The 13,440-nt window shown below is 41.4% G+C and overlaps 1 protein-coding gene across 4 annotated transcripts in view; it reads right to left on the bottom strand.

Annotated features, from left to right (window-relative positions):
* Positions 1-11,685: 11,685 nt before the first annotated feature.
* Positions 11,686-13,440, bottom strand: part of LOC5565819 (clavesin-2) — a 53,250-nt gene continuing 51,495 nt past the window's right edge. For all 4 annotated transcript variants that reach the window (XM_021843149.1, XM_021843151.1, XM_021843150.1 and 1 more), the window contains one exon: positions 11,686-12,150. In XM_021843149.1, the coding sequence (XP_021698841.1) occupies positions 11,878-12,150 (273 nt within the window). In that variant the 3' untranslated portion in view covers positions 11,686-11,877. The remainder of the gene's footprint in view (positions 12,151-13,440) is intronic.

The raw sequence follows: 13,440 nt of genomic DNA, 5'->3' as shown, positions 1-13,440 counted from the left end.
CCTACCTGTGGCAGACGCAAATAAGTCCGCTAAGGTAGGTAAGATCAAGGTTGGTTGGTCAGTATGTTCACTGAACATACATGAGCAACCAGTGATCTGCTTTAGGTGCAGGGAACCTGGACACAAGTCCTGGGGCTGTAAAGGCCCTGATAGGACTAAGTTGTGCAGGCGTTGTGGTGAGGAAGGTCATAAGGCACTAGGCTGCAAGAACCCTCCCAAGTGCTTGATTTGTTCCGGCAAGTCCGTGAACAACAATCACCCAACGGGAGGCTCAAGGTGCCCGACCTTCAAACGAGCCATCAACGAAAAATCACAGTGCAGGTAACGCAGCTGAACCTGAACCACTGTGACGCAGCTCAGCAACTGCTGTACCAGTCAGTTGCTGAGTGGGGGACGGACATCGCCATCATATCGGACCCATACCGAGTACCCGCCGGCAACGGCAACTGGGTCGTGGATGGATCCGGAAAAATGGCGGCGATATGGACAACGGGTAAATACCCTGTCCAGCAGTTGGTGTCTACTACCTACGAGGGCTTCGTGATCGCCAAAGTAAACGGGGTCCTCTTCTGTAGCTGCTATGCGCCTCCGAGTTGGTCGACCGAGCGGTTCACGCAGATGCTGGACTGTATGACGACCGCGCTGACAGGGCGAAGGCCAGTTGTAATAGCGGGTGACTTCAATGCCTGGGCCGTGGAATGGGGAAGCCGTAACACGAACCAGCGAGGTCAAATCCTGCTAGAGGCACTGGCCGTGCTAGATGTCGATCTGGCTAATGTTGGTGCCAAAAGTACCTTCAGCCGTAACGGAGCGGAGTCGATTATCGACGTTACTTTTTGTAGTCCTGGCCTAACGAGTAGTTCGAACTGGAGGGTAGACGATGGCTACACTCACAGCGACCACCTGGCGGTTCGCTACAGTATCGACTACAACAACAGCAGGCAGCGGGTTGAGGAAGCGGCTAGGTCAAGGCCAAGCCCTCGTAGGTGGAAGACATCGTACTTCAATGATGAAGTACTTAGGGAGGCGCTCCGCCGTGAGCGTAACCTACTCGGCCTAAGCGGGGACGAACTGGTAGCGGTGCTTACGCGTGCATGCGATGCGACCATGCCTAGAAAAGTCCACCCTAGGAATGGGAGACCACCGACATACTGGTGGACTCAAGCTATTGCGAACCTGCGCCGTGCCTGCCTACGGGCCAGGAGACGGATGCAGCGAGCACGTACCGAGCAGGAGCGTGAAGAACGACGGGCGGTGTTCACCGCTGCCAAAGTCGCGCTGAAGTCTGAGATAAGGGCAAGCAAAAAGGCCTGCTTCGAGGGACTCTGTCAGAGTGCCAACGCGAACCCGTGGGGTGATGCCTACAGGATCGTAATGGCGAAGACAAGAGGTGCAATTGCTCCTACGGAGCAGTCTCCACAGATGCTGGAGGGGATCATCGAGGGGCTCTTCCCGCGCCACAACCCTAGCCCGTGGCCTCCTTTTGTAGGACAGCCGGGGATTGGGGCTGGTGATGAGGATAGAGTAACTGATGAGGAACTTGTAGGGATTGCAAAATCCCTAAGCATGGGGAAGGCACCAGGTCCAGACGGAGTTCCAAACCTGGCCCTCAAAGTCGCAATCTTGGAGGCTCCCGGTATGTTCAGATCTGCTATGCAGATATGCCTGGACGAGGGAGTATTTCCAGATGCGTGGAAGAGGCAGAGCCTGGTACTATTGCCAAAGGCGGGGAAACCACCCGGTGACCCGTCGGCGTATAGACCAATTTGCTTGATTGACACGGTGGGGAAAGTGCTCGAGAAGATCATCCTCAACAGACTGTCGAGGTACACCGAGGGTGTAAATGGTCTCTCAGGCAACCAGTTCGGCTTCCGGAAAGGGAGGTCCACTGTAGACGCTATTCTGGCGGTTAAGAAAACCGCTGAGATAGCACTCCAGCGTAAGAGGAGCGGTATTCGCTACTGCGCAGTAGTGACTCTGGATGTAAGGAATGCATTTAATAGTGCCAGTTGGGCGGCTATTGCTGATGCGCTCCTGCGTCTGGGGATACCCGAGTACCTGTACAAGATTCTCGGAAGTTACTTCCAGAATCGGGTATTAGTCTATGACACAGAGGTGGGTCGGAAGTGCTTTCACATAACCTCAGGAGTCCCGCAAGGTTCCATCCTGGGTCCGGTGTTATGGAATGTCATGTACGACGAGGTGTTGAGATTAAAATTCCCGGCGGGTGTGGTCATCGTTGGCTTTGCCGACGATATTACGCTGGAGGTCTACGGTGAATCGATCGAAGAAGTGGAATTGACTGCAGCCCACTCGATCGCAATTGTGGAGGAGTGGATGAGCTCCAGGAAACTGGAATTGGCTCACCACAAAACGGAGGCTGTTGTTGTCAACAACCGAAAGTCGGCGCAGCAAGCGGTGATCAGTGTAGGCGACTGCACAATCACTTCGAAGCGCTCCGTCAAACACTTGGGGGTGATGATCGACGACAAGCTTACCTTCGGTAGCCATGTCGATTATGCCTGCAAGAGAGCCTCCACAGCTATTGTGGCACTGTCCCGGATGATGTCCAATAGCTCTGCGGTGTACGCCAGCAAGCGTAAGCTTCTGGCCAGTGTCGCCTCGTCCATACTGAGGTATGGTGGCCCGGCTTGGGGCACGGCTTTGAGTACCGATAGCTACCGTAGCAAGCTAGAGAGTACTTATAGGCTAATGTGCCTGAGGGTTGCGAGCGCGTACCGTACCGCGTCACACGATGCACTTTGTGTCATCACCGGTATGATGCCTATTGGTATCCTTATCATGGAAGACATAGAGTGCTTCGAAATGCGCGGCACAAGAGGCATACGCAGGACTGCCAGACTGGCCTCCATGGTCAAATGGCAGCGTGCGTGGGACAGTTCCACCAAGGGAGTGTGGACTCACAGGTTGATTCCGAGGTTAGATATCTGGGTCAATAGGCGCCATGGGGAACTAACATTCCACCTAACACAGGTCCTTTCGGGTCATGGATGCTTTAGACAATATCTACACCGTTTCGGTCATGCGGGTTCTCCCGAATGTCCAGTTTGTGCAGGTTTAGAGGAAACGGCGGAACACGTTTTGTTCGTGTGCCCGCGTTTCCGCACAATGCGTGACCGCATGTTTGCCACATGCGGTCGGGACACGACTCCGGACAATTTGGTCCAGAGGATGTGTGCAGACGAGTTTGGCTGGAATGCCGTTTCATCGGCTATCACCCACATCGTCTCGGAACTCCAAAGGAGGTGGCGTGTGGACTCGAGGAGTGACTAGTGCAGACGCTAATCAACAGGTGGTCCAAGGGTTCGCAGTCGGCTACGTAGGTCATACCGGTGCCCTACGGTCGAAATCGACCCTTACAGCGATTAAGTGGCCGCGGGGAGAACATCCTGGTAGCGCTGCTGTCGTGGCACCGGCCTACTGGGTGGGTACGAGCCTCTGGTTGTTCGGGGCAGGTGGAGGCCCCTTCGTCAGCAATCCCAGCTCGTGCTAGCTGATAGGGCCTGAGCCTTCAGTAGGTCAAATTGCGAAGCCCGCAGTATCAGTTCTTGATACCTGCGGTGCAGCTGGGCGCGGGCTTAGTGGTCGACCCTGCCCGCCTTCAGCGGACAACGGGAGGTGAGGACCACCCGGGAAGCTGGTAATGCGCCAGCATGCTACCTTGGTGGACCCCCATAAGCGTGTCATCGATGTTCGTTGCTGCATGGCTACGCAGCTAACCTGGAGGATGCGATGTGCAATAGCCCCTCTCCGAAGCAATGCCTTCTTGGTGGTCCCGGAGAGACGAAGGGTTTGGCGGCAATGGAAATGGTTTAGTGGGTCGGGGGTGTAGTCCTGTTTACTGCTTGTACGTAGTAAATGGTCCCCAACCCCACACTCCCGGACCTCGGTCCGGAGTCTGTTGAGCAGATTATCCCCCCATTGCTTAGAAGGAAAGAAAAAAAAAAAAAAAAAAAAGACTGGAGCCTCTCAAATTGATATCCGAGCTGCCCCAGATGATGTGATGAGCATTGGCATCACTGCCCACAATCAGCGGAAGGCCTTTTGTTACGCAGTGTACGACAACTCGTTTGAAGTCATCCGTTGGGGATGGTTCATCATGTGGTAAATATACCGAACAATAGACGTATTTCCTGTTGAGGTCACCAACAGAAACATCGATTGTGACAGCACATACATCTCTGGTAGTTAACTCAGAAATGAGTGTAGCAACGATTGATTTATTAACGAGCACGCATGCGCGGGGCATGGAGCGCGATTTTGTTATTTCAAGCTTGCTAAAAGTAGCAAAAACTGGGTCCACAAGGTTACCTAGATAAAAGTTCCCTCTACGAAAGTAGGGTTCTTGAACTAGCGCCACTTGGGCTGCACCATTTTGCATGAGTCTGCAAAGATTGATCGTTGCTGTTCTTTTATGCTGAAGATTGATCTGAGCTAACCTAACCGTAGCCACTACCCAAACTAGGCAGGATTAAGCTTTTTGCAACCTCAGCACGAAAAAGACCAGCAACGAAAAAAACAGATCGGTATCTATTTAAAGTCACCAAAGGCGAAAGAGCACAGAATACACTGTGTAAAACGCATAATGCGAATCCATATAGGTGATAATTTAAATTAAATGTCAACATATTCATAATCCCACCCTTATTAAGCCTCAGGATAGAGACTGAAGAAGGGCAGCCGATTATCTCGGAGAAACACAAGGTCACCTGCACCATTGCTCCGGGTAGCACAGGAAGGACTCAATACTGTGGAGGGCACCCTGGTACCCCACAGGCTCCGTTTGCGGTTAGGTTTTATTAGACCCCCCTAACCATTCATTCTTAGGCACGGTACGCATCACACCATAAATTAGGGGTGATCTGATGATTATGAAATTAAAGGCAGGTTAGCTTTTCAAACATAAACTGAAAGAAAGAAATATTTGTTATTATAAAAGCAACTATAGTGTAAATTTGAAATCAATGTGTCAAGATTCTTGACTAAAGAAAAATTTAAACTCCCGGCTAACTTTCTGGAAGAATTCTGGTGAATATTCGGTAGACATTTCCAATGGAAAATATAAAATTTTTCTAATGAAAAATTCTGTCAAAACTTAGAAAGCGACTTAGGGATGAATTTTTTGTCCGAAATATTTTTATAAATTTTGACAAAAACCAGGACCATTATCTGACAGACTTGCTGGATAAATTACCAGTGATCTTTATGCAGTAATCTACGGCTATGGAAGGAATCCTGAACTTGCCTTATGGAAGAACATCATCAAAACTCATCCGGGAATAAGCCAGAGACGGTTAGAAATAACATCCACAAAATTCAAAGAGTTTGTCAGAAATTCGTACATAAAAGGTTATGGTTATGGCTTAAGGAAGCGAGTACTAATTTTGCTAGAAATCATTTCAGAAATTATATTAGAAATGCCAACAAATAAACTATACATTTATCCATTGATTAACCCTCTCTTTCCCATGGTAGCACAGGTGATCCACCGATTTTCAACGAACGCTAGCTAAACCGAATTGGTACGAGGAGCTCAATAATTATTGGAATAAATTTATACGCTCATTTGTCATATCAAACATCGAAATGAGTGACCTAAGGGTCTAACTATTGAAAAAAACGATCAAAATTTTTTATTGTGATTTTGAATAATATAGCTTATTAGCAACAGCTTTTGTTCAAGCACTTTTTTAGAAACGCCATTTTGATAGTTAAATTGTCGAACAAAGCTGTGGGAAAGAAAGGGTTAATTCTTGGCACTGTTTTTCATACGACTTTGGTCAACTTTTTCTATACATAAAACATGTTTCTATAGTGAATGCATGAACATTAGACTGGCCCTAAAACAAAAATGTTGTAAAACTCAACGGGGCACCCCCTAGATATGAACCTTGGGGTAAGAAAAAAGCTCTCAAAAAATTTCAACTCGATTGGTTGCTCCACCAGCTGGCGCATTCAATTTGTAGTTTGTATGGGATATTCGTTTCAAATATATAGAGAATTACCCAATGTCACTGTTTCGTTCCGTATACTAGTTGGTCGCGTTCAATTGAACCCAGAATGACAAATACACTAGTTGATACCCTAATGAACATAATTGCAGAAGGTTGCATCTGGATTTGAGCTCGTTTTCATTAACTTTTCAGTTATTGAAAGTAAGGCTGAATCAGCCTCCCGTACAATCACATATATGCATACGCCTTGTGTAGCAGCTCGCCCAGCGTCATAGGTGGCTATGATGCGCTTAGTGGCTATGTTGAAGAAATACAAAGCAGTATAGCATGAGATTAGCAAATCTGCTTCAAATAGTTAAAACACCAACTTTATCAATTTTAATCATGATACATCCTTCTACAATATTGTTCATTATGGTATCAAGTAGTGTTTTTGACATTCTGGGTGCAATTGAACGCGGTCAACGATTTTCCTGAACCAAACAGTAGATGAAGTGCTGAAACCCATATGTTTGAGCTGGGAATCCCATATTAATTTCAATTCAAATGCGCCAGCTCATGGAACGACTGAATGAGCTGAAACTTTCAGGAAAGCTTCTTCTAACTCTAAGGAATAATCCTGGAGGGTGCCCCGTGGAATTATACAACTTTATTTTTCTCCCATACTAAGCTGGGCCAGTCTAATGAACATTGTAGGGAAATAATAATTGATTACAAGTGATATCAGTGGCTATTTCCTAGCATCAAATCCACCTATTCATGCAGTAATAAAAAAGCGATTTCTATCGTTTACTGTTTGCTTTATAATCTAAGTATGCAAAATTAGTCATTTTCAGGACCGTAGATCAGATAAAACATGTGGTTACGAGTCGCCACTGAGTGATATGATTGTTTTCAAAACCTAATTCATTTATTGAAACAATCAGTTGGAATATTTCAATTATGCATAGAATCATTTTCTAATGCTTTGTGCAGGATTTTTTCAGAATTTTCTGAAATTCATTCACGATTGTCGTAACTTAAAATTTTCCCTCGAATTGTTCCACAGATTTGATAAGAAATGCTTCAAGTAATTCGTTTTGCATTTCAATTTCAAAATTTTCAATGGACTTTTGCCAGTAAGTTTCTCATGAACATGAGTTTGTTTACCGTAGTTCATGTATTTGAAATCAGAAATTTAGAGTAATAACCTATATCAAGCTAATGTTCATCTTTTTGTCTCATCCCGAACAGATAATTGTTAATGATTTGAAATTAATGCGGTTCTCTATATTCTAAATTTACTTAATATGTAAACTTTTGATAACTGCATGTGTGTAATATACGACAATAGTAGGCATTGAGTAAATGGAATACCAAGTGTGTATTTTATGGCAGTATGAAAAAAAAACTAAAACTTCTTAAAATTACCAGAGACTCAAAAGTGCTTATTGGAGGATGAAATTTTGTGCAGCTCATGCCCAATATTAGGTGAATAGTCACAAAAAAAATGTTGATAGGAGTTTCATTTCTACTACATTACGAGGCTCATGTATAATCTTACTGTGACTGTTATGTGGTTACTTGTAGCAATGTAACAAAACTTGTTTTTTTTCTAGAACAATCTTACAGATATCAGTAAGTTGACCGAAAGTGTTTATCATTTGATGACTCTCCACGGTATCAACTCGAAATTGGTTTGTTTAAAGGTATCCAGTTTCTTACATATTCTGAATCTACGTTAAAAATTGAACAAGACTCCAAAGTTTCACAGTTTTTCGTGGCCCGGAACTATTTTCAAAACACGTTTGAAATTAGCATGGAATTCACTTTTGAATCATCCCTGGTGTTCGGTTTTCGCGTTTTGCTGGGCAGTGCGATTCAGAAGCCCAAGCATGCAGTTTTGTTTTTATTTTCGCATTAAATTTTTCATTCACGCGTTTTGCTGAACTACGTTTTGCTACGGCAACCCAAGCCATCAGGATCGTTTACGCCACCCCGAGTAAAGAAAATTTGTTTTTGCGATGGTCGATTGCAGAGAGGTTTCAAATGCAGAATTTGGTGAGCTTGTTCCAATATGAACCAATGCCAAAATATTATTCATAGGTGCCAGAACGTCTGCCAAACGTATCCAATGGTCGTTCACATCCCATTAACATTCCACAATATCCCATAACACCTATGAGAGGTCATAGAGTTCTCTGCATCTTTCTCAAGTAGGTGTTCAATTAATCATTACTTCCCATTCCTCAGCATTCGCAAGGACGTGGCCAGGACATCTCTCAACTGTTGGAGGATGCGTCAATCTTGTCTAAGAGTCAAGAGTTAGTCCTAAATCTTTGACTTTGGTAACGGACGGGGAGGAGGCAACCCTCATACAACGGCTTAGGACTGTACCACCTACGAATTTGTGCGAATTCCTTAATGCTAATGCTAATGCTAAAATTCACTTTTGAATCACTCCTCGGCATATTTTACTTCGGGGCGAGCTGTCATGTAAATTGAAATGCCATTGAGTCGACGGATTGAAATCTTTTTTAATCATTTCTGATATCAACATTAAGATATTGAAGTGCAATTAAATCGTGTCATACTTAGAAAAATGTGTTCTTTCGATCAAGCTACAAAAAACTGTGGATTTTTCTTCACTATACCAATTTAAAAAAATGTCGAATGTGTCAAATATGCAGTTATGGACAGTAGAATGGTTCATATACAAATAGAAAGTATTTTCATTTCTAGCCATTTTTATGACCAATACTTGTATTTTGAAGTCACTTTTAGGTCACATTTTGGTTACTATTTGGTCACTTTTTGGTCACTATTTTGATCATTTTGGTCACTAAAGTCACTATTATTTTGCTGTCTGACTGCTACCAGACCTGTAACATACTTAACAAAATAACATATTTTCTGTTAATCAGTTAAGTAAAACGAATGCAAAAGTAAAGAGTACTATTATGATACTTCATGTCAGAGCTATTTTCGTTGAAATAGAATACTTTTATGGTTTTGCATTCGAATATTTAAAATTGATGAGTTTTTGATATTTTGGATATGCTTACAAACAATCTGTTCTATGATCACTATATGATTATGTTATAAAAAGTCACTTATTTTGGTCAGCCTTATTATAGAAGAACTTGAATTCAGTCTCAAATCTCTTAACGAAAAGTATTTTTTGAATTGGCGTTTTTGTAATCAAAGTCAGACATTTCTATGTAACGTTAATCGCTAAGAAATATGCAATGCCCTATATGCTTTTCGTAATTCATTCAATTTTTTTCGTAATATTCTCATTTAAATTCCAAAAACAATTGATTTATGTTGGCAAAATAAGATTAAATTAGTAAAAAATGTACTAAGTTTGTCATTTTTCTTGAGAACCATGTTATACAGTCATCTCTCCCTTACTCGATATTGAAGGGACTATCGAGTTAGGGAGATATCGAGTTATAGAACACAAAAGCAGTGCAACTGCGTTCCAAGGGACCATCGAGTTAGCCATGAAACCCAACTTTTACTATGGTTCTCTAACTCGATATCGAGATACGGAATATCGAGTAAGAGAAAGTTAACTGTATTATATTTTTTGCTGACGAAAATTTAACAAACCCAAGTTCTAGTTGAGATATTTTAATAATACGATGCATAAAAATTAGGATATGACGAAAAAACTTGAAAAATAGTGCAATTTTTAAACCTTTATATTTTAAAAGCGCAAAAAATCGCTAGCGCAAATTTTCAGGCTACATAGAAACGGATGTCAAAATTTCAGAAAGGTGTATTTTTAAGGGAGTGGTCACTCTACGCACTTCATTCGGCACAGCTGTGCCTTTATTGCGCCTAGGTGTGCAAACGTGCTATAACACTGCATGCCATTACTCCTCGAAAATTGCATTACTTCCCCGTCATGTTTTTTATGGGGCGGTAGCTTCCCGGGATACATTTTACTTACATTGTCCCAGGGGATACTAACGAGGAAATCAGGTCTAGACATCATTTGGAAGGTTTGAAAAAATCGGTTCACATGATTTCCAAGACAACACGGGAACTGTGTATTTTGATGTTTTTGAGATATAATTATTTTTCTAAGGTTTTTTTTTTCACTATACGATTAATTGTTTCGTAGCAAGTGTAATTTGAAATTAGCGGAAAAAATATTTTATTACTTCATAAAAGTACTCTACCTACAGTACAAGCTGGTTTCAGATTGTATCTGGTTAATCGTCTCTTAAAGTTTTTGGAAGCTATTCATTTAAGGAACAACCTAACAGTTCTCGAAGCCGCAGTAATCTCCAAATTGCAATTTTTGATCTGATTCCTCTGTTTCAAAACTTCCAAGGATCGATCAACGCTCTTTCCGCTAAAAACAAATTTACAAGGCTTGTTAGAGCGTAATGAAATTCGGATCTATCATCCGAAACAGGTGCTAAATTTTATCCGAAATGTAGTATCTGATTGGGATGCATGCCAATAGATGTGAAGATAGCTACTTCATATTGTAGCATATTTGTACAGTACGGCAAAAACAAAGAGGATAACACAACAATAGATCAACTTAATAGTCGCAATGGTATCATGCCTACACATAGCTTTGATAATGTTCTCTATTATCATCTTTCACGTATATTTTATATAAACGATTAACAGAAATTATGCTATTATGGTATCAAAGATACATGTATTACCCCGTTTCACGGTAACTGATTGATATATTTGAAGCAAAATGTTGTTAAATACTTCAAAGTAAAAACTATGGTGAAACATTATAAATCATTATTTCTATCAACACATTCGATATTTTACAGTTTGATTTTGCAAAGAAATGATACAGATTCACAAATTACACCTTAAATGTTACAAATATGAGTCAAAACGATACTTTGATTGCCCATTCTCACAAGTCTTTCGGGTGATTGATGAAGTCAAGCTTGCTTCAAGCTCTGGGTACTACGTCACTTTCGCATCCGGCTTACTTCTGCATACTTTAGGATAACCTTTAACTGGATTCTGTTTGACAGAACAAATACTCTGATAAGCCGGCGAACATTCCGGCTGGCCGTGACGATATCTACGTATGCAAGGTGGAAGTAAGTCGTATCATTTCATTGCCTAACGAAATGATCAAACCACACGGTTTTAAGGCGAATACGAATAAAAGTCACATCTCGAATTTTCAGGAGCACAAATCTGGAACACCATACATTTGTTTCATCTGAAAATATGATTAATTGGCCATTCGCTGGTAAATGACTAATGTATTAAATTTTCAGTGCAGAGCACTTTTTTGTTCTCTAGAAAATTCGATATATTTCTTCGTTTTTATCTTGCATTTAACGACAATGATGAATCACATGTAGTACGGGGAATGCTATCTGGCTTACGCTGTCATTCAACATTGATCGTGAAATTCGGCGGAGGCAAAAGGCAGTTCAATAGGAAAAAATATGTTTCAATTGGAAAGTTTATTTTTGACTCATTCATACATTTGTAACTTTTAGTAATCATCTCATATAGTAAATATTTTTTTCGAACTAGTGCAACTTTTATTCACACTTGAGTGTATCCAAAGGTACTATTTTTTCGTGCCTTCAAGAAAGATGCTCGTAATGTATTTCTAGTGAATAACCTTTTTTCGGTATATTTTGAAAAACTTGCGCAATCGATCTTGCAAGGCTTGGTACACAGCTATATTGTGATATCATGATATATATCATAAGTCTAAATGTACACAATCTTTACGGCTAAGGTGAAATTTATTTCAGAAAGACACATTTGCTATACAATGGGATCTTCAAACTGTTCATGATGACCTCTAAATCTATATAGTACATAATATAACTAAACACACTCACACTTTTGATTATAGTAACATTTCAACGATCGATATCTTAGCCTAATGACATTTCAGAAATCTTCACTAATCCACTTCCAACTTTCGGAAGCTACCCGTAATAGTTTCCATGCCCAAGGCGGCACCATTGTTGTTGTTACGATCGGTTCCATTCCGCGAAATGATGCTTCGATCGCTGAGAATGTTCATGTTGTCCAAAGAGAGCAATGTGTTCCGCTTCGCTGCCAACTCCTGCTTCCACCAATCGATCATTTCGACCATCGGGATGTTGCCGCCCAGTTCCTTCGGAAGACAAGCCGGGTCTACCTTTTTGCACAAATCCGGGATGGTAACATGAACCTGAAAAATATCGTTTAATGAAACTACGTTAGAAAGAGAAAACCAATATCTGTTTAAAATCACTTTTTTCGAATACCCTACGCAGAGAACAATTTTGTCTTGTTGAAATTTTCAGCAAAAAATGATGAATTTTTCACCAAATTCTGCTAATTACCAGCATCAATATGCTGAATTTCAGCAATTTTTTGCTGATTTTCAGCAATTTGGTTTGCTGAACGCTTCAGCTCAACAAAATATTGCTGAATGGGTTTGGTGTGTATGGTTATATTTCTTCTTTAGAAATAGGCTAGAAAAAAATAGTTCCCACCAGGGATTTCAAACTACTAAGCGAAGCAAGCATTTTACTCAAGAATTTTTTGATTTAATGTTTCAACTCCCCATAGCTTCTAACTCAAGTTACGCTAATTTTATTAAAAGACACGGACACCGTCTTCAGCCATTTAGCTGCACAGACTGTAACTTAACACTAGACAACGAACAAGCATGCTCCAATGGCACAGCCGTGAAACATTCCTTAAAGGCCTGACGACACTAACCGCACGGCCACGAGGCCCACAACAGTTATGGCTAAACTGGTTAAACGACATTATGCCAAATGACCACATCTTTAAGATTCACTAAAAAATAATTTAATAACTAGGGCTGGTAGCATCTGAGTGTCTTTAATATATGAAATTTCGATACCTTATTCTTGAAAAAAAAAGAGACCGAACGGAACATAGAAACCAAAAACATTTTAAACAAGAATTAGCAAATTAAAGTAGGTATTTTAATGAAAAAAGAATTCAACCTGAATTTTCAAAGAATAACCCCAGAAGGTGGCATCCATTTATTACGTAACGCTAAAATTTGTAATTTTTGACCTTCTCCCCCCTTCCGTAACGTTTTTTATATGAAAAAAATATTTTTTTGTATGAGCCGGTACGCTTGAGCCTACTCCCCCTTCCCCTAGAGCGTTACGTAATTTGTGAACGGCGCCAAAGTACTCCAGATAATCCACCATGAATTACTTCAGGAACTCCTCCAAAAAGCCTTGCACTAATTTTTCAAAAATAAAAATCCAGTGATTCTTCTATCGATTTCGCTAGGATTTTTGTTCAGTATATTTACAAGAACTAGAGTAATTATTTCCCTTTAGAAATTACTAAGACATTTTTCCTATGATTTCTTCAGAAATTCCAGTATTCAGCAGACATTTTTCTAGGGATAACTTCAATGGATAAATGTCAAGAGCATTTTAAAAGAAATCATTGGACATTGGTAAAATTGTTTAGCGATCTCTGATAAAAT

The sequence above is a fragment of the Aedes aegypti genome, chromosome 2 (genome assembly GCF_002204515.2).
Source record: "Aedes aegypti strain LVP_AGWG chromosome 2, AaegL5.0 Primary Assembly, whole genome shotgun sequence".
Taxonomy (NCBI): domain Eukaryota; kingdom Metazoa; phylum Arthropoda; class Insecta; order Diptera; family Culicidae; genus Aedes; species Aedes aegypti.
This window is presented reverse-complemented; position numbering and strand designations above follow the sequence as displayed.